A 21453-nucleotide genomic window follows, 5' to 3' on the forward strand; every position below is an offset into this window, starting at 1 on the left:
CTTTTAGAAGTATACAGTGTAATTCCATAAAAAAAATTATTTCTTAAACTAGCTTTTATATTTAATTTGTATTTACATTTTGTAGTTTCATTACATAATTTTTCACGCCCTCTTCTGCATAAGCCTTTATTTCAACAATGTAACTTTTATACAAACGAGGATTTTTATTTTCACACTTGCATTACACAGAGGGCAATCAATTATAATGATTGCACAGCATCAAATTATCCTTTAGCGGTACAAACTTGAACGCATTTATATACAGACTATACTTGTTTTGTAGTTTTTATCCGTAACAAAATATTTTGATGACCAAAAAAAAATCCATTTCACTGAACGATTGGGTGTTAAAAAACTGAAGCATTTTAAAGTATTTTCGCCAAAATGAGTTCAAGAAAAATACGATCGAATTTTAATGTGATATTTTTTTCTAAGTAGAAGAGTACTTGATTTAACATTTTTATTTTAAAGAGAGATATTGACAAATCGGCTTCAAATGTAACACGACAAACAGAATGGCCAAACTTTTTTTTTTTAAATTTCGGTAAAAATAAATTATAATTCATGTGTGTGAAAGTCAGAGATGACGGATCACAGGTACAGGAATCCCCCTTCATATTGTACACTTGTAATGATTGTGTGTATATATTACAAGGTCCTATGCTAGGAATTTTTATTTTGTAAAAGTTTATTTATATAAATTATAACTTTATAAATATTTATGAAGAGGATTAAATATTAAAATATGCTAAAAACAGTTCAAACAAAATATTATGCCATTTTAAAAATCGTTTATTCATAATCCTAATACATTTTATCATTAAAGATGAACAAATAAAAAAATAATATCTCATTTCTCCCTGTACACTTTCAAACACAATAGATAGATCACCCCTGCGGCCGATGATAACAAATAAAGTCACCGACAGCCAATTTTGAATTTTAGTACGAATAATATTCTTCATATTCTTGAGAGTAGAATTATACATTGTTCAAAATTTCATTAAAAGGTTTTGTGTTCTCTACTTTACATTCAAGAGAAGGATATCAGCAACATTTTTGTTGTATTCAAAATTTTTTCCCCCCCCCCCCCCCCCCCCAACAAAAAAAAAAAACAAAACAAAGAAAACTTTCCAGCTAATGCAGAGTTTAATACTAATCTGAAATGAGGTAAGTCAGAAAAAAAAATCGGATGTAATATTGATAGCGAGCGCAGCGAGCGTCGCGAAGCGACGCTCGCGAAGCGAGCTCAATAGACTAACGTGTATGAGCAGAGGAAATTCGGATTGAAATCTGTACATACGTCAGCCAAATTTCTCCAATCGGCAATCCTCGGCTGACTCCGCTTCGCTCCATTCAAACCTCGGATGTGATAGGTGGAGGAATACGCATCAGATCGCTACATTTCTCCGCCGGAAACTGCCTTGTCACTCATTTCATATTTCGCTCTGCCTAAAGTTCTTAGAAAAGGTTTCTTGATTTGTGCAAATGCTCGTACTAATTACAACCAAATGTAAGTATTCTTTGAAAGCAAGAACACAGTGTTGGGCGTGCATCAAAGTAACTCGGATTTCAAAAGTATATTATTTGAAATGAAATTCAAATAAGATCACATGACTGAATCAGCAAGATGGAAGATCACCTCTCACGTCCGAGGTTATGTGCGAGGTACGAGTCATCCGAGGAACTCCGATTGAAATTTCTCTGTGCAACCTTCCCAGAATTCCTGCACTACCCAATGTCCTTTGCGCAAATAAATCATAAATAGTAAAAAATTAAAGGAACATTGTTTCTTACCGAAATCTTAACGAATTGATTTTGCCTTACCTTATTCAAAAAAATACCCCATGCCACAACACCGGCCTTCACCTTGCCCTTCGGAAATGATACAAATGACGTCACCGGAAACTAACGAATTTTGCCGAAGTTATGTCGGTTGCTTCCGTGAAACTCGGCTAAAACATAGCAACAATTTACATGAAAAGAACGATTTAATGCAATCTCTTTTTCATAAAACTAGCGTTTGCGTTCTCAGTCAACAGAACTTTTTTTTCTCATTCTGACGTCAGACTTTCGTCACTTCAACGGTTCGGGTATTTCCGATTTTGTCGGAAACTTCCGAGAATTTTCGAATTTCGATCCCGATACTTGGGAAATGATTTCTTTTTGTTGTTTTGTTTTATTTGTATTATTTCTTTTTCTTGAATGATAGACAGTACATGTGTAGGTTTATGATAGTAAATAAACTGCGCTAGACTGGTACCCTGACATTGGTACACTGGCGCAAGCGCCCTAAAAAACCAACTTGTAATTCCTAGCGGCAGCGACTGGAATCAAGGGCAGAGAACCAGTGCTATAAACTGCGCTCGCCCCAACGGTCACACCGTAAAACATATTATAAATTCAATTTTATCGCAGAAACCTGGATTCCAAAATGCAACACTTTGTTAATTTTTTTTTCATTTTTTAAGACTTTATTAAAGTAACAAAACTTACACTCGGTTTTATTTAACGTAACAGTCAAGGCGATCAAAAGGCAGGTTTACTTGAACCATGCTTAGCGCTTCCCAGTACTTTCGGTACTTTGATTGTCGCTCATGTGAGCTATGTGGCCCATGTGCCTTTTGTTGCCATATAAAGCGCCCTCTAGTACTGAGAGTGTGCATCAAGGAGAAGTAATTCATTCGGTAGTGTTGTAGCAAGACGGAAGTGTGACTCTGTGTTTGGAGCTTGGCCTGGTCAAGAAACGAGACATTGTCACGATTGTATACAATAATACATTCAATATATTGATCTGAGAAACACACCATGGCTTTGAAAAGATTATCAAAGGTATATGTTGGTATATTGAAAATGTGTGTATTAAATTGATAAGAAAAATGAGGGGAAACATTTATTTGTAGCGTTTGTATTCTAGGTTTTATAATTCTATTTTTAAGGGTCGATGTAACAACGTTAATCATTGATATTTTAATACCAAAGTATTCAGAGAGAGAGAAAATATGAGAAAATTAAAAATATATCTAGTGTTAAATGGAAGGAATTGTTCTAAACTTACATGTAGTTCTGTAACATAATCGTTTTATGAATGCACTGCTATGTATATGGCTGTTTCCTGGAATATCTATCGTGACTTCATTTTGTATTGATGTACATGTATACGAATTTACTTCCCTGAGTCAGTTAATGAAACAAAACATGTTATCGACTAAATTGATTTGCTAATGAACCTCAATTTTATTTCAAAAAAATAAATAATGCATTTATAGTTCTTTATAGTGCAGATTGTTTCACTTTCACTTCTTATGAGAAACCACGCTCTAGAATGACTCATCTTTCCTTATATGACATACAGATTATATATTGCATCTTATTGTATGTGTTAATTGTTTTGTGTTTTTTTAACAAAAATCTAAAGTTATTTGAATATATTATAAATGCACATTTCATAGCATTGTCACATGTTTAAAAAAATAATGTTCATTGAAGCAAACACCTTCAATATTTATTATTTTCAGGAATTGAAAGATATCACATCAGACCCCCCTGCTGGTTGTTCAGCTGGCCCTGAGACAGAGGGAGATTGTAAGCTGGCTACTTCATTTATTATTTTGACATACAAGGAACTCACAATTATGCATTGCACCATTGTGTTTATTTTCGCATTATGTGAGAATCTGAGCTCTTCTTTGCTCCATTCTTTAAAAAATTGTTCATTGGCTGTCTTTCTGATTGCTGATTATTTAAAACCCAAATTACATATACTTGACAACTGGTTCAGTGTTTTCCCTTTATTTCAAAGTAAAGGGTTAGAGATCAGTTGTAACAGGCTAGGGGCTGAGGTTTATGAACAAAATCCCTGTGGACCTTACAACAAATTTTTATTTCAAAGCGGCAATTTTGTTAATTGAAGCGGTCAATTTGGCCGCTAGCTGGTTCCTAGGGAAAACACTGCTGTTACTAAGTATTACGCAAAGGAAAATACAATCGACATCCAATTAAATCGTAGTAGGCTGAGCCAATATGATTTGAATCGTTTCAGCTTTTTGTGAGGTAGTACAAACTAAACTTTACAGAAAACTTGCACATGCTTGTTGTCTTTAATTTGACTCCGCCCCAGACAATTGGCTTTAAAAATGTCAGCCAATGGAACGAGGTGTTGCTTTATGTCGATGGGAATGTTTGTTTTAAATCAAGAGTGAAAAGAAACACTTTGGTGCAATGCATTCTAATGATGTAAACATGCCATATTTTGTTAATATTTGACATGGACATGGTTTTTCTCTCAGTTACAATATATTTTACAGTCAATGTTATTTAATGGAGAGAAAACCCAAGGATCCTAGGTCAAAATATGAAGTATATTAGCGAACAATTTTATGAATAACTCTACATTCTTTGGAATTATATTGATTTTTTTTTTTCAGTATTCAACTGGAAAGCATCGATACAAGGACCAGTAAGGCCATGCAAAGTTAATTACTTGGTTCTCAGGCCTTTTTTCAAGAAATATGATGAGGGAGGGAGGCATTTTATTTTCTTTTTTATTGCCCTCAAAACATGAGGCAGCTTTTTACATTGTACAAAACCTCAAAAAATGATGAGGGAGGTGATTTGGTGTTTATATTTTATTGATTTAGCAATAAAAAGGGTTAATGAGGCACCCTTGGAAGAGATGAGGGAGGGCCTGAGAACCAAGAAATTAATTATTTTTTGCCTAAGTTAATAATCAAAATATATATATATATATTTGATTGACATACCTGAATAGTTTTCAGAGTAGTTGAATTACTTTTTTATATTTCATTATTTGTATCTATATTTTTGACGATAAAAAAAATGAAGTCATTAGTAATTTCTTTCATAATATGTGAACTTCAAGTTCATTTGCTCTCTCAGAACCATTCTGAATATTTGATAATTGAGGACCATTTGAAATATTACAGTGAACCTAAATTTAAATAAGAGATACATATTGAACAAGTAAATGAAGTCCTAAAGCAAGTTGATGAAAGGTTGAAAAAAGAAATGTAGAATAAAATCATGTAGGAAAGATTAATCATGTTAATTCATATACTTTTTAAATAAACATTTTAAAAATATTACTTTTTTCTAAATTTGAGAAAGGGTAATGTAGAAAGTATATATTTACAAATAATATCATTATTTTTACAGGAAGATAGCCCATACCAAGGAGGACTCTATTTTCTAAAAATACAGTTCCCAACAGATTATCCTTTTAAACCCCCTAAAGTAAGTCTTTAAAATGTAGTAAGAAATTAAAAATAGAAATTCTCTAAAGTTTGTAAATAGTCATATATATCTTTGGTCATTACTAAAGATAAAAAGCATTATTTAAATCAAAATCTCTTACTGGATTCACAAATAGTAAGCAACATAGATTTTTAGTAAACATAATAACTTTACAGAATGTATTTTTAGGTAAACACATTTTTTAAAAGTAAACATGATAATTTAAAGAAAATTTGTACTTACAGTTTCATATATTGTGAAAATCAAAAATGAGCTTATTTAAAAAAAAAAATTATGAAACAAGTACATGTATCTTTTATTATCATACGTACCTATATTCATGGTGTAAAGAAAATATTCTTGATGCAATTGTTTTTTTTTGAACAGGTTTCGTTCACAACAAAGATTTACCATCCAAATATTAACAGCAATGGCAGTATTTGTCTGGACATTCTCAGATCTCAATGGTCACCAGCCCTAACTGTATCAAAAGGTCAGTGAATTTAAGTCTGTTTAGTGCTTAGCTGCAGAATTGTAGCTCTCTGCTTGAGAAAATTCGGACAGATAAAGCAGAGAGCTACAGATCCAAGCATCTTAAAAACCTTCGATTTACGCTGAAGATTTTTTGTCGCTACTTTAGGTATTTATTTTGTGTAGTTTAAAGTTTCTCTGGCTTTTAGAATGGTATCCTTTAATAAATCATATATTTAAATCTTATTTTTGATAGATTATTTACCTTTTATCGGTCCGAAACAGTCCTGTATATAGTTTTGTAATGTCAGTTTAAATGAGTTCAATTTCAACCTCCGTAACCACAAACAGCCATTTCTTAGCGTGGAAAGGTAAGTAAATTATCAGGAATTGAAGTTTAATGTATGATTAATGATTAAATACCATTTTTAAAGCTGAGGAAAGTATAAACTACAAGAAATAATACCCGAAATGAGTGACAAAAAATCGTCAGTGTAAATCGAAGGTTTTTACAACGCTTGGATCTGTAGCTCTCTGTTTTGTCTGTCCGAATTTTCTCAAGCAGAGAGCTACAGTTCTGCAGCTACTCAGTGCTTGACTTTCATCAACGCATTTCAATAATTCTGAAGTAAAGAGGTGTATAATTATATCCAAGATTTTATTATACCCCCTGCAAACAAAGTTGGGGGGAGGTGGATGAAGGAATCACATTTTCCAACTTGAATATGTCTGTGCAGTCTTGTCAGGGCAATGATTTAGAAAAAACACTGGAAGCACATACTTGGTACAAGTATTGCTTATAATCTAAGCTGTCCCCACACCCACCCACACACCCTCACACACATACGCTGTATGAATTAAACTGAAGATATTCTTATTTTTCAATCCTCTTATTTACAGTCCTGTTGTCCATAAATGCCTTGATGACAGACCCAAACCCTGATGACCCACTTATGCCAGAAATCGCCAAGATCTACAAGACAGACCAAGCCAAATACAACAAAATGGCTAGAGAGTGGACCAAAAAATATGCCAGTTAATGGACAGTGGACTAGTACAGCTCAGCTGCCTAGGATATAGACTTTGAACTGTGATATGAAAAAAAAAGCTTGTGGACGGTTGAAAGTATTCGTGTAGTCTTTTTTTTATTAAGTACTCAAAGTAACAGTGTTTACTTTAAATGCATGGTTATGTGTTGTCTTCTCTTTTTTTTTTGAAAGTTATCATTTCATTTTTTTCCACATTTTTCACTGATTTACATGATTGGTTTTCATGTGAACTTTGAATCTTTTTTTTTTTTTAAATTTGATCAATATTTTGTAGTTTTAAGAAAAAAGTGATGCAAGTGTATTTTTTGTGCATTTTTTGCAGAATGCCAAGATTTTCCTTGTAATTTTTTTTTTCGGAAAATACATGTATGTAGATTAATGTCACTGTCAAATTTATAAAGTATTTGAGTTGAGTTCAAGTGAACTGCATATTTTTTATTTTTACTTGTTTGTGACAAATTTGAATTTGCAATCAGGAAATTTTTGTTATTTGCTGAAAAAAAAAATCATTCATTTCTGCATAATACTGGTACTTAAATTATTTTCTCTTTATGCGTGTGTTTGTATGTGTAAAGATTTTTTTTTTTGAGTGCTTGAGTTTTTAGCCATGTTGATTTAATTTATTGGCACTGTGAAAGTAATCGATACACTATGATGCATGAAAATCATATTATGCTTGACTTTTCCTTTTCTTGCTCAAGTTAGGAAAATAGATGAGGGTGTATTTTCAAGAGTTCATATTAAATCTACTTCTGAAAGATTAAATTATCGGTACTGCAGTTTTATAAGATTAAAAAGAATTATTCTCATTACAAGAGAACTAAAAAAATCCGATAGGACAAATAAGAACAACAGTACATGTATACATGTAATGTTGAGGACCCCCCTTTTTGATAAGATTATTGAGAACCCTTGAATGAACCCCTCTGGTAAAAAGTTTGATATTGAAATATGGAATAAATTTTGTCTGTACAAGAATGTTTTCGGTAATATAATTGAATTATGATTCTGAGGAAAACAAGCATGTTAGTAGATCTTTAATTGTGTGATACATTTCATCAACAGATTACTGAAGTACTGAAATCCCTTGTTGTCATGATTAACTTCATTAAAAGTCATCAACTGAACAATGTGTTAGAGTTTGATTTTTCATTTATTTATATCTGTACATGTACAATTCCACTTTATCGGATATATGGATTTTTTTTTCTGACTTATTAAACAAAATGAATTGAACAGCTAGTAAAAGTAAACAGGAAGTATACTTTAAATAATATAAAGATGAACATATGCTTTAAATTCAGGAGCCAGCACTGAACATTTCATGGTGCTTATTTCAAAAATTACACTTTTCTTTGAATGCAGATTTTTTGGTAAATGTTAAAGCAGTGACGGATTTTCCATTGAGGTTCGAGACGACATGTTCTTTGCGTACAATAAAGTCATCTAAAGCCTTGAACAACCTCTCTTCAAACTCGACCATAGAAACTGTGGAGAAATTAGGCACTTCAGCTCCTACTGTTGGCTTTTTCTTATAATTCAGGAACGAAAATTTTTTCATCTTCCCAATAACAAATTCTGGTTCAGTCTTTTTGATTGTCTGCTTTTGCAAGATTCTCTCGAAAATAGATTTTCTACCTTTGCCTTTCGAGTCTTTCGGTCGTGTGAGAGCATCTAGGGTTTTCTGAACACGATAATACTTTCTAAGAATTTCGTAGAAAGCGGGTTTTTTCTTCTTCCCGCCTTTCGGACATTTAAGTTTTTCAAAACTGTACCGGAAGTTGAGTTTATTAGTGTCAAAACAAGTGGAAATTGTTGTATCGTCTTCATCAGATGAATCTGATTCTATGTACGATGGCGCTAGACTTGCTTTTCCCCTACTCTTTCTACCAGAAGTAGACTTAGCCTTGGCTATCGACTTCTTTGACCCCGCTTTCGAACCCGGTCTGCTCTCCTTCTTTCTAACCGACTTCTTCACGGCTACTGATTTAACTTCTCTGGGTGAAGCGCGGGACGGCGGAGACATGGACTTGACACTGGGAGTATCAGCCTCGGATTTCACAGAGAGGTTGCAAGACTGACCAGAAGGCGTTGTCAAAACTATATCTGGAACAGTGTTGGGGGAAATGGGTGATATTGTTTTAGGAGTGACGGGGGATATTGAAACCGATTTAGCTTTACTCTTTTTACGGTCTTTACTTGGTTTCTTCTTTCCGCCATTATTCAGAACATGATTCTCGCACACTCTGGAATCTGTCAAACCCCTGACTTTCACTGCCATTTCACCGACGGTGTCCTCAAACGTTTGAATATTTGTGATGACAGGTTTTCCTTGCTTAGGCACAACAGCAGCAGATGATACAGCATCATGCATCATGTGTGATCGGCTTTTGGATTCTTTGGCTTCTTTCTTTCCACCGCTGCCAAGTTTACCCAGCATCTCAAACCTCTTCTTCAAGTTAGTGTTGAGTTCCGCTGTTTCCAGATTCCGCTGGTGTAGGGCATCTTTTGTAAGATTGTATCTGTTGGCGACTCTCTTGCTCAATTGTTTGGAGCGGCGGTAGCGTGGATCAAATCTATCTTCAGATTCCAAAATGGTTATCAATCTTTCAAAACTTGGAACTTCTTGTATCAAAAATTTAAACTTGAAGGCTGGTATATCGGACTTTGTTTTATCTAGCTGAATATGATCGATATCAAAACTAGGCATGGGAGGAAGACTGGTGGTCTTTTTATTAGTCCAAAACTCTTCTTGTTTTCTCTTTTCTTCTCTTCTCTTTTGAAGTTCTACTTTGCATCTCGTTAGCTTTTTGGCCACAGATTCCTGCTCAATTTGAGCTGAGGGTTCTCGAACTATATCAGACAAATAAAATTCTTCACCGAATCCGAAGTCCTCCTCTTTCAACTCTATTTCTTCTGTGATGGTATCCAAATCATCTCCATAAACAATTCTTTCCGTGCATCTAAATTGCTTAAGGTTTGTGGTTGGTGGAAGGGTTCTGTAATCACTATCAGAGCTCGCACTGCTGATCTCTTTTGGAATGACCTCAAATGGTTGACGAATTGCTCTTTTTCCCTTGTCGCCCGATTTTATCCTCTCTGAGACCTGGCCTCGTTCTCGAGATGCTGACCTCCTTCCCTTTGGCGCCTTTTTGACTGGAGTGGTATGTCTGCGTTTAATGGCCGGTAGAGTTCGGGATAAAACCTTACTATCAAGGGAGGCTGAAAAGAATTGATAATTGAAATTTTAGGTGATATATCTATCAATATATGATCGATATCTAAAGGTTGGGGTTATTGATATCACCATTTAAGGAAATAAATCTAGAGAATAAGCGAAACATATCCCTAAAGTCATTCTTTGAACAAATTTGAGCCTCACTATGCGGAAATGTCTGTGTATTATATATCATGATATATTTGAACTTCCTTGTCTTGAAAGATGATTTATAATAAAGGGATTACAGAGCACGTTATATTTAGACAGATGTCGGTCAGATTTTAATCATAAACCTTAAATTTCATTTTAGCCAAACTCGAATAATTTTGTACTGCATTAAAGAAATATAATAAAACCTCTTCTAATTAACGGATTGAACTCCTCCTCTCTCTCGCTGGGAGGGGGAGATCTTTGTGAGGTCATTCCAGATGTGGTGGTGCTGGTTCCTGGATAGGAACTGCAGGTAGATCCATACTGGCGTATGGGTTCCACACGACGCCCATAATAAATGAACTCCAGCAAAAGGATTTCTTCTATTTCCCCACAGCCCTGCAATTTAACAAATTTAACCACTGATTAGATTTTTACTAAGATTCATCACTAACCGAGGGTTTTTGATCCGCTCAACCCCTCGCACTTGTTTTGAAGACTAAGGACTAGCAGATATAGGGTTTTTTTTCAAAAACTGAGCTCGATTTGAACAGAGAATTTAGTCTTATCAAAATTAGATTTATACTTAGTGTACGAGAGCGGATCAAAAGAACTCATCTAAATTTTATTCTTGGAAAGACAATGAATACAACTAACAACATTTATGAGATTGTTTTCAAGAAATTCTTTTTCTTTAAAAGTGTATTGATCAAACCTTTTCGTTTGCTAATTTATAACATCCCCGTTTTTCTCTTCTGTTTCTGGCAAAAGCAAAGGTTCGATGATGAACGATCATGTGTTTCTTTAACAGGATGTGGAGTTTTGTCTGTAATAGGTCAAAGAGTTGACCCTCGAGAATTCTTATCGAACACCCATGTTCCCATTTGTCAGAATACAGATAGTCCCAAAACTCACCTGTCGTATCAGAGAAAAGAACATTTTATTTATTTGAATATTATGATTTAGTATGCATTATTTCGTTTATTATATTGACATTTTTTTAAAATATATTCTTAACAGCTTGAAGTTTTAAAGAGACAAAAACTTTTAATATGTTCTAATAACTTCTAATAAACTGATTGAACTTCATGTAATATAAAAGCACATCCATAATGTTATAGTCAGTTGTGTATTGTAAATAAGTGTTTTTAAATATTGTAGGTAATATTTATTTCAGGTTTAAAACGGTTGACATTAATAAAATTATGATTGAATTATTTGTGTTCTTGTTATTTATATTATCTGGTAAGTTTTATAAGATTTGCATTTATTTAGAGATTAAATTATTTATAGCTACAGACGACCTCGGACTGTATGACCTTAAATTTTATGGTTCATTGCACCGCAGGTAGTTCGATTGGGTTACCTGGTTTGGCGGGTTTTTTTTTACTTTCCCGGTGGCACAAGTTCGTGCTACATCTATACGTAGTTGCCAGGGCAGGGTCGGCTATTACTTTGAAATTTTGCTCTACCTATTTATCTCTGTTGGAATTTGAAGGTAATTATTCTTTTAGTTTATTGTAGAGTTATTTTCTAAAAGTATTTATTTACGTAATTTTGTCATTTTCATTACTTAGAAATTTGAGGACTAGTGTAATTGTATTGTGTGCACACTGAGTTAATTGATTAGTTGTACTCAGATAAATTTTAGTATGTTTTCAAGTATTTATCATTTATTAAAGATTTCAAGAGTAATATATATGGAAAAGTTAATTTTCATGGTTCTGAACAAATTTTAAATGTATCGTAAAGTAAACACACCCTACGTTTTATACAGGACATTGCCCTATTGTCATAATGGCTGTATACTAGAAGAACACATATTTGGTAACAAACCTTTACACCTCATGTGAGGTAAGATTGAGTGTGTGTATTTGTTTATTTGTCTTCAATATGTATTTCATGTGTATGTTCTGCATGACGTACTATTTTCTTTTATGTTCGTTTTATTTTGATTTTGTTTCGATTCATTTTGTTTGTTGACAAATTGTATATTATTCATTATCTATTTTATCAAAGATTATCAGAAATAACTATTTTTCACAATTACGAAGTTAAATGATTTTATAATGGATAATTGTAAACAGCAGCAAGTAAATTGTAAAGTAAAGTGATTCTTGGCTAAAGATTACGGTTCAAGTATTGTACTTTATTTTGTTATTAATTTGACTATTTTATTCACAGGGTTTTCATTCATGTACCATTAATTGAATAAATCCTATCAACTTTCCAAAACGGACTCATTCATCTATACCGGATACCCGGTTACATTTTGGCGCCCACGTGATTGGTTGGAAGATCGATAGGTCAACGACAGGCATTCCGGGAAAGATTGTGTGCGACCCGACTGGTTTCCATACATTAGACAGTTTGTTTACAACTTCGACTTCCGGTATGCGGTCACATGGTGGAAAACACATGGATCCAGAGGTCTGACTTGAACTGGAAGACTGTGCCGGTATTTGTAAGTTGAACAGTTTGTTTATATGCGCGACTGTGTCGTCTACAGCGATGTAAAATGCTGATAATGTTTATTATTTCCTAATGACTGCCATTGACGCTGAAACACAACTTTGACTTCGTGTAAGACTCGCTGTGTCAGTGAAATTCAGAGCGGTGAGATTCGGACTTAGTTTCAGTCTCATGTTTTAACATTGCTTGACTTGCATTATAGATATGTACTGATTTGATTCATCAAGTTTTGATTGAATAAGCATCTGATTTTGACATCAGGTATTACTTGAAGTTACTTTGATAGACATTTATTTATTTGTTTGAAAAATGTGTACCCTTGTTTAATTTTTTTTTTATTTATCCATCTGTGTTGTTTCACTTGACCTCACCAGGGGTCATCAAGGTCAAGGTTGACCGGAAGTAAACATTTCTTGTTTATTTATTATTTTTTTCTTTCACTGAAACTTAGGTTTATTTTTTTTTCTCTCTTTTGTTTTAATATTGTTTTAAAATATTTGTGCTGCTGACAAATCATTTGTGAAGTCAATTCTTCGAGACCGCTTCTACTGGCCAGGGATGGCGAAGGATGTTGAAGAGTGGATTAGCCAATGTGGAAGATGTTTAAGACGGAAATCACTGACAAACCACAGAGCGCCACTGGTAAGTATAAGAACTTCAGCACCGTTGGAATTGGTCTGCATTGATTACCTCACCCTAGAACCATCCAAGGGAGGACAGCAGAATATCTTAGTCATTACAGACCATTTCACTCGATTCGCCCAGGCTATTCCGACCAGAAATCAAACGGCTAGAACAACAGCTGAAGCGCTTTACAACAACTTTATCGTTCAGTATGGACTGCCAGAGAGAATACATTCAGACCAGGGAGCCAACTTTGAGTCAAAGATAATTAAGGAGCTATGTGAACTAACAGGTACCAAGAAATCCCGCACTACATCATACCACCCACAAGGCAACGGGATGTGCGAGAGATTTAACCGCACTCTGTTAAGTATGTTGGGAACCCTGGAGGCTGAACAAAAGAAGAACTGGAAAAGATATGTAGCTCCTCTTGTGTATTTTTATAACAGCACAAAGCACGACTCAACAGGATATTCCCCTTACATGCTGATGTTCGGCAGAGATCCAAGATTACCTGTTGACATAACGCTTGGATTAAGGAAGCAGGCTAAGGTAACTGATTACATCAGCGACCTAAGAGAAAGGCTGGAATATGCACATCAGAAGGCTGCAGAACTATCATCAAGATCTCAAGAGAAGCAGAAGGAGGAGTATGACGTCAAAGCAAAAGGAGCCACCTTACATAAGGGAGATAGAGTCTTAGTGAAGATCAATGCTTTTGACGGCAAACATAAATTGGCAGACAAATGGGAGCAAGACGTTTATATCATCAAAGAACAACCTAATCCAGATATACCTGTTTTTACTGTACAAAGAGAACATGGAGGTGGCAGGAAAAGGACATTACACAGGAACTTATTACTCCCAGTGGGATATGTCAAAGAGAGAAGTAACACAGAGAAGAAACCAGCACCAATCAAAATTAGACCAGTCAAGAGTAGACCATTAGATACTCAACAGGAGGAATCCTCAGATGAAGAGACAGATATTTTAGTCTTTCATCCAGATGTTGATGATGGCAGCATTCCAGAGATGCCTGCGGAAACATCACAACAGGAGGAACAAGATGAACAAGATGTAGAGGATATGGCTGAGGATGCTGAGTCTGAAGGGGCCCCATCCCAAGCAACAGTTGTTGACGGGACGGACGACTCAGAAAGTAGAGAATCTCAGGTAGATGGTGATATGGAAGCTGAGACACAGGAGAATGAACCTGACAGTCAGTCATCACCTTCAAATTCACCACCAGAGGTTAGACGGTCTACCAGGCAGAGGAAACAACCAGCGTGGATGCGCTCAAATGAGTTTGAACTTACTCAAAGTATGAATGTGCATGATAAAGATTGGTTTCAGAAGATACAATGCGTTACCTCTCTATCAAAAACGAAACTTTTCCAGAACCTACAAGCGGACGCCGCCAAAGTAATTTTAGACATTTTGAAAACTCCCAATGACAAATGACGGGACGTCATTTTTCAGGTGGGGGGAGTGTGTTATAGTCAGTTGTGTATTGTAAATAAGTGTTTTTAAATATTGTAGGTAATATTTATTTCAGGTTTAAAACGGTTGACATTAATAAAATTATGATTGAATTATTTGTGTTCTTGTTATTTATATTATCTGGTAAGTTTTATAAGATTTGCATTTATTTAGAGATTAAATTATTTATAGCTACAGACGACCTCGGACTGTATGACCTTAAATTTTATGGTTCATTGCACCGCAGGTAGTTCGATTGGGTTACCTGGTTTGGCGGGTTTTTTTTTACTTTCCCGGTGGCACAAGTTCGTGCTACATCTATACGTAGTTGCCAGGGCAGGGTCGGCTATTACTTTGAAATTTTGCTCTACCTATTTATCTCTGTTGGAATTTGAAGGTAATTATTCTTTTAGTTTATTGTAGAGTTATTTTCTAAAAGTATTTATTTACGTAATTTTGTCATTTTCATTACTTAGAAATTTGAGGACTAGTGTAATTGTATTGTGTGCACACTGAGTTAATTGATTAGTTGTACTCAGATAAATTTTAGTATGTTTTCAAGTATTTATCATTTATTAAAGATTTCAAGAGTAATATATATGGAAAAGTTAATTTTCATGGTTCTGAACAAATTTTAAATGTATCGTAAAGTAAACACACCCTACGTTTTATACAGGACATTGCCCTATTGTCATAATGGCTGTATACTAGAAGAACACATATTTGGTAACAAACCTTTACACCTCATGTGAGGTAAGATTGAGTGTGTGTATTTGTTTATTTGTCTTCAATATGTATTTCATGTGTATGTTCTGCATGACGTACTATTTTCTTTTATGTTCGTTTTATTTTGATTTTGTTTCGATTCATTTTGTTTGTTGACAAATTGTATATTATTCATTATCTATTTTATCAAAGATTATCAGAAATAACTATTTTTCACAATTACGAAGTTAAATGATTTTATAATGGATAATTGTAAACAGCAGCAAGTAAATTGTAAAGTAAAGTGATTCTTGGCTAAAGATTACGGTTCAAGTATTGTACTTTATTTTGTTATTAATTTGACTATTTTATTCACAGGGTTTTCATTCATGTACCATTAATTGAATAAATCCTATCAACTTTCCAAAACGGACTCATTCATCTATACCGGATACCCGGTTACAATAATAATTCCCAAATCAAGCTCAATGTAAGTATTTTGATATAAGCAGTAAGAGAAACATCAATACTGACTGTAGGTAAATTTGTTTTTCTTACCCACTTGCAATTCTTGCTCTTTTCGATCTATATCACCGGAAAAACTGAGTTTTTCGCATAAAACCGTGGATTGATGAGGTTGGATAAATTCGCTCGGGTCAGTTTCATCTTTCTTCTTCTTCTCCAAAAAGGGATTAATCTTAAACCATAATCTTTTAACGTTATAATTCAACACATTCCGTGCTTGACTGTAAAAGAGATCGTGTCGTTCTTTATTCGACATCTTGACTTCTTTTTAACCAACAACTACTGTGACGTCATAATAGAACTGCGTTGACAAACGCAAAAACCGTGACGTCACAAACACTTTATTATAATATATAAAAAAAGAAACACATTTCTTGCTATGGTTTATTTGTTTCTAAGACAGAACCTACAACAGAATGCTACGAGCAACGTACATTATGGTTTTATTTAAATTATGCATATATAATACACATTTGAACCAAATTTTACAACACCCCCACTCTTTACATAACTTTTTTTAGTTTCACTCTAAATATTTATCTACATAAAGAAGAAAAAAAAACACAACAGGAAAAATATAATTCACTGTCGCAATTTGAAGTTGCATTTCTGTACATGTTTGTTTGCCCTCTCCCGACCGAATGACTACATGTAAAGGCGGCCCCGTCATTTTTTTTTAACCTCCAGTAAACATTTTCATTAAATTCATTCCATAGTTTATTCACCCAATTGGTTAGGCTATCATTTTAATTTTATATAAAATTATTTTAATTTCTGATTTTAAAAACTGTTTTCCCCTACTTACATACCCATTTTATTCCTGAGTCAGGCAAGGGCAAGCAAACTTTATTTTAGAAGATTACCCTTTTAACAAATTTTTGCTTGTATCTGACGTACTTAGTATGCTCAAAGAATGTTAAGATTATTTAGATCAGACTTAAAAGGCATTAAAAACATTGTAATGTACAAATGGTTCACTGCTTATGTTATTTAATGATGACTTTTAGCTAAATTACAAGAATACCTGTATGTCAGACTGTTTCTTCCCAAAACAAATTATGTAAAAAAAAAATACATGGTATACAAAAATACATACATATTCAGAATTGATCAGTGTTTCATTTTTCGCCTCAGTCTACATTCTTGTAGCCGAGAGTGCCCCCTCCCTTTTTTCCCTTCATCAATCAAAAAATTAATAATTAAGTTTACAATTTCCCCCTTAATTTCACATAGTTCTTATCTAGTACATAATTGTAAACATTATCCAATATCTTACACTATATGGCACAAATCTTTCTGGTCAAAGAAAAAAATCTAGATGTGAGAATCTTTTCAAATACTAGATATGAACTATTCAAATGCTCTTCAGACATTCTCAAGGCTTTTGGGTGATCTATAAATGAAAAATAATTCAGTAAATAAATTAATTAAGGGCTAAGTGAATAATCTTATTACATGTAAAAAGTTAATGCACCAAATAAAAATTTTCTTGTGAGCACTTCTCAGTTTGAAAATCATTGATTTCAACTGGGTCAGCTAGTATACAAAGCCTGTGTCATTTGAACAAATCTACCAAGAAATTTCTTTCTGTATTACTGAGTTTTAATTTTCAAGATTGTGAATGATATAATAATAAGAACAGGAAAACAGGAACAACACATGATAATATTTAAATCACTACATCATATATGTATGTAGAAAAACAAACACTACAATGCTTGTTCATTCAACATCTCTCTCTCTCTCTCTCTTTTGATGTACTCCAGCACATAACGTTTCACTAAAAATACCAGTATGTACATGTAGCTACTCTCTACAATAGTAACTTCTTTCCAAAAATTTAAATTCAAAATCCATACTAATATATTACTAATCAAGTTTTGCAAGTGCCACATTTTCTTCACATGACAAACAAATCATCTATAATCAGGTCCTAAAACAGATTTCAATCTCATTCAAATTTTAATAAAAATGTTCATTTCAAATGAGTTACATAGAGACGGTGGTTAATAGGAATATCTGAGGTTACAAGCTTTGCTACAATATTTTTTTTTTTGAATTCTGAATGAAACTTTGCAATGATCAATAAATAAAAAGAGTGTGTGTTTTACAGATGTCGGTATATTTTTTCTTTTAATGCTTTATATTCTGTACAGTGCACATCATCGATCATAATCTTGGTAATTACAATGATACCCTGGGTAGATTATTTCATCTTACAATGCTAGCTGAAATCAATAATTTCTAAGATATACTTGTATAAAACAACCTATTAGTATATACCAAAACAATTTGATAGATTTAAAGTTGGAAGAATAAAAATTTTGTCACAAGAACTGGAAAGAAAAATATACCAGTACTTTCTGTTATTTATGAATATTAACAGACTTTTGACATTCTTCCTTATATCACATTAAAGATTCAAATAAAATGTATACTAGTAACCTGTTAGACACAAAAAAATGGGAGAAAAGCCTAAAAGCATGGTGCATTTAATTTTATTAATATAATTAAGTAAAAGGCACAGTACCAATGTTTATGTATTTGAAAAATAAATTCTGAAATAAAATTAACAAATTCAAGTTGGCATTTACCGCTATATAGTTTATTGCATTTTTAAGGTACAAACATGTAGATATTGACAACTTATAATAAAAATCTATTTTTACTTTTTTATTTCCTGTTTGTTCGGTACTAACCATCTACAGAAATATACCAGGTTGATCTATTTCATTGACAACAAGGTGGATTATTTTGAACAGGGTTCTTCTGCTCAAGAATGATTATTCAAAGTATGGTTAATGAAAGGCGGCGGTCTTTAAATCATAGCTGTAGCACTAATTTACTATTAAACATACAAGTATATAATATCCCATATATGTACATTTTCAGATTAATTTTTATCAACCAAAACTATGCCCAAAAAAGAAATGTCACAAGATGAAAGTTCAGAAAAAAAATATTGCAAAAGGAAACTTTCAATAATTCCAATGATCAAAGAGCACAATTTGCATTTTTAATAACAAAGTTTACTATGGCACAACGCAAAGATAAAGAGAATGCTGTACATACTTAAAGAACAAGAGTAACAACAAATCTTGAAACATTGATATAACTGTACAATGAAAAAGAAAAAAATAAAATGGACCGAAAATTCTTTAAAAAAAACAACATGCGTTGGCTAGCAAGGTGCACATTAGGAGTAATTACTGTTCCAATGCATTCAGTAAATGCTGCAAATGATGTAGTGATGTCACATTCAGTGCCGGAGAATAGCTGTGGAGCCTATGGTTTACTTGGGGTGGGCCTCCAAATCTGGACTGCTATCCCATTTCTCGTGCGAGACGCCTGGTGCAAGGTGAGTAATTTTGACATGCACTGCTTGCTTCTTCTCCATCTTGGGGGGTATCAAGATCTCCTTGAAGGTAACTTCATCACCAGGCTTGGGGACATACTCTCCTTCAATACTGCAAAACAAATTATTTGTTAGGTAACTCTTCTTTTTATAAGAATAAATGATGCCTCATTTTGTGTAAGCCTGATACATTCAGACTGTTTTTGTAAATCTTTATGTTACTTGTATAATTATCAGCCCAAAAAAAAAAAGACACTGCTAAAATCTAAGAGACCCCCCCCCCCCTGCACTCTTTCAAACACACACCACTATCATCATGATCATAATGATAAGATTTCAAGAACTGCATGGAACATCACATACTTACTCAGAAATATGAACAAAGATGGGCTGTTTTGTTTCATCTGGTATAATAAAGCCATGTCCTTTTTGTCTACAAAAATCTTTTACTTTCCCTTTGTAGACTGGTCCAACTTTAGCCCTTTCTGACCTGAAAAATCATGACACCATAAGCCCTTTACTGGACAAAAATCAAGGTATGCTCCGTTTACCAATAATCAATAATTTTACACACAACTCAATCAAACTGTTAATATAATCATCTTTAAAAATACAAATAAGCAAAAATATGATTAGAATGAATTATCTGGAATGTGTTTACTTTCACTTTTCAGTCTCTAAATCTAGAAAAAAAGTCAAGCGCCAAAGTTAATAAAATGTAAGTCCAGACTTACTGAGAGAAAGTCCTATTCCTGCGAGTGGGCACCGGGCTGGGGACAAGGAAATGATGGTGATCGTTCGGTGAGCCGGAAATCACGGCGTTGTTCATCGCCTGAGTCTGGGGGATGTCCGAGGGGGAACTCATTCCTGGCAAAAGACATTATCACATTGTTATCACATTCTGAATGGACAATTGTCTGTGTGCGTTAAATTGTACTGTTGCTAACCACTAGATTTTAAGACTCTTTTAAGGCCTAATGTCTATCGACAAAGAACCAAACATATTGAAAGCAATGGATTTATCTCTTGTAAAGGACATGGGTGAACATGACGTGAGATAAGCCCATAGCGCAACAAACATGAAGGTGAAAAATTAAATCTCAATTATATAAAAATTTTCCTTAATATTTCATCTAACATTAAAGTATACTTTACATAAAATCTCTACAACTTGCACAAATTTCATGAAGGTTGAAGTTGTTTGCTTATGAAATATTATACACACACGAAAGAGAACAAAACGAGTCATTTTTTCACACTATAACACTATTTTTCGTTATGAGTGGGCATTTTTTTGAGAGTTAATTCAAAGTTTGCATACAAACATACATATATTGGTTTCCAAAATTATGGAGCAAAGACCCACTATACCATAAAAATATAATTTTATGACAAAACGTTCGTATCTTTTCCAAGAAATACTTGAAGTCCCATAAGTCAATGGTCATATCACAAGCATGATTTAAATGCCACACTTCATCAGAACTTGTGTAGCGTAGTGGTTAGCGTGCTAGTCTCAATAGAGAATGCAACGCAGGATTTTTATTGCCAGGGTTCGAACCCAATGGATACCACATTATTTTTTGTTAATAAAAGAATAAATTAATTCCTCACAACATTTTGTTTATCATGATTTCATAAAAACAATGATAAGAACTTCACTATAAATACTAAATTCACAATTTGATTATGATTTTTATATATCTGAAGCTAGTGGGCTTTCTGCACGCTAAGTTCACCCATCTCCTTTCGTGACAAAACCGTATATTGTGCATATGGACTAAGAAAACTTAAATCTTCAACCACTTTACCAATTACATATTTTTTGGATTATATCTGAAATTCAACAAAATACTATGCCATCTAAATCAGAAAGATAAAATTATGGTAGAATAAAAAGTGTCAGACTCTTTTTATCTTTTGTACCGGTACATTGATTTAAAAACAGCTAGCATCAATAAATCTCTCATTGTCTCAATGATACGGTAAATCAATTTAAAGACCTACTCTAAGCCTTTGCTAGACATAATTCATGATAATTGATGTGTTCGTGTTCAGTACATATATTAACTGAAAATTTCCTTATGAAACAGGAATTTTCCAAATTCATTATTACCACTGAACACAGCATTATCTCATTAAATCAGAAT

The 21453-nt window shown here is 33.6% G+C and overlaps 3 protein-coding genes across 3 annotated transcripts; 1 reads left to right on the forward strand and 2 right to left on the reverse strand.

Annotated features, from left to right (window-relative positions):
* Nucleotides 1-2667: 2667 nt before the first annotated feature.
* Nucleotides 2668-7347, forward strand: LOC134280574 (ubiquitin-conjugating enzyme E2-17 kDa-like). Its single transcript, XM_062763023.1, has 6 exons — nucleotides 2668-2832; nucleotides 3519-3585; nucleotides 4428-4459; nucleotides 5176-5253; nucleotides 5641-5746; nucleotides 6625-7347. Exons 1-6 carry the CDS (start codon nucleotides 2809-2811, stop codon nucleotides 6762-6764), a joined length of 447 nt encoding a protein of 148 aa, XP_062619007.1. The 5' UTR covers nucleotides 2668-2808; the 3' UTR covers nucleotides 6765-7347.
* A 591-nt stretch (nucleotides 7348-7938) lies between these two features.
* LOC134280573 (uncharacterized) lies at nucleotides 7939-16229 on the reverse strand. Its single transcript, XM_062763022.1, has 4 exons — nucleotides 15982-16229; nucleotides 10859-11058; nucleotides 10350-10542; nucleotides 7939-9995 (listed from the first exon to the last, which is right to left on the reverse strand). Exons 1-4 carry the CDS (start codon nucleotides 16202-16204, stop codon nucleotides 8110-8112), a joined length of 2502 nt encoding a protein of 833 aa, XP_062619006.1. The 5' UTR covers nucleotides 16205-16229; the 3' UTR covers nucleotides 7939-8109.
* Nucleotides 16230-16318: 89 nt separating this feature from the next.
* Nucleotides 16319-20168, reverse strand: LOC134280575 (calcium-regulated heat stable protein 1-like). The gene is made up of 3 exons (XM_062763024.1): nucleotides 20038-20168; nucleotides 19671-19793; nucleotides 16319-19415 (listed from the first exon to the last, which is right to left on the reverse strand). The coding sequence occupies exons 1-3, from the start codon at nucleotides 20166-20168 to the stop codon at nucleotides 19241-19243; spliced, it is 429 nt and encodes a 142-aa protein (XP_062619008.1). The 3' UTR covers nucleotides 16319-19240.
* Between the last annotated feature and the right edge of the window lie 1285 nt (nucleotides 20169-21453).

This window comes from Saccostrea cucullata, unplaced genomic scaffold (genome assembly GCF_032062105.1).
Source record: "Saccostrea cucullata isolate Sc308-1 unplaced genomic scaffold, CSIRO_AGI_Scuc_v1 ctg758, whole genome shotgun sequence".
Lineage (NCBI taxonomy): Eukaryota > Metazoa > Mollusca > Bivalvia > Ostreida > Ostreidae > Saccostrea > Saccostrea cuccullata.

What these genes read in the sequence shown, in the direction of transcription:
- LOC134280574 (XM_062763023.1), top strand. Translation starts at nt 2,809, where the DNA reads ATGGCTTTGAAAAGATTATCAAAG. An exon ending in CTTTGAAAAGATTATCAAAG is followed by an intron (nt 2,833 to 3,518) that starts GTATATGTTGGT and finishes TATTATTTTCAG; the next exon opens with GAATTGAAAGATATCACATC. An exon ending in CCCTGAGACAGAGGGAGATT is followed by an intron (nt 3,586 to 4,427) that starts GTAAGCTGGCTA and finishes TTTTTTTTTCAG; the next exon opens with TATTCAACTGGAAAGCATCG.
- LOC134280575 (XM_062763024.1), bottom strand. Translation starts at nt 20,168, where the DNA reads ATGAGTTCCCCCTCGGACATCCCCCAGACTCAGGCGATGAACAACGCC. An exon ending in AGGAATAGGACTTTCTCTCA is followed by an intron (nt 19,794 to 20,037) that starts GTAAGTCTGGAC and finishes ATGATTTTTCAG; the next exon opens with GTCAGAAAGGGCTAAAGTTG. An exon ending in ATCTTTGTTCATATTTCTGA is followed by an intron (nt 19,416 to 19,670) that starts GTAAGTATGTGA and finishes TTTGTTTTGCAG; the next exon opens with TATTGAAGGAGAGTATGTCC.
- LOC134280573 (XM_062763022.1), bottom strand. Translation starts at nt 16,204, where the DNA reads ATGTCGAATAAAGAACGACACGATCTCTTTTACAGTCAAGCACGGAAT. An exon ending in AGAGCAAGAATTGCAAGTGG is followed by an intron (nt 11,059 to 15,981) that starts GTAAGAAAAACA and finishes CTGATACGACAG; the next exon opens with GTGAGTTTTGGGACTATCTG. An exon ending in CAATCCGTTAATTAGAAGAG is followed by an intron (nt 9,996 to 10,349) that starts GTTTTATTATAT and finishes AATTCTTTTCAG; the next exon opens with CCTCCCTTGATAGTAAGGTT.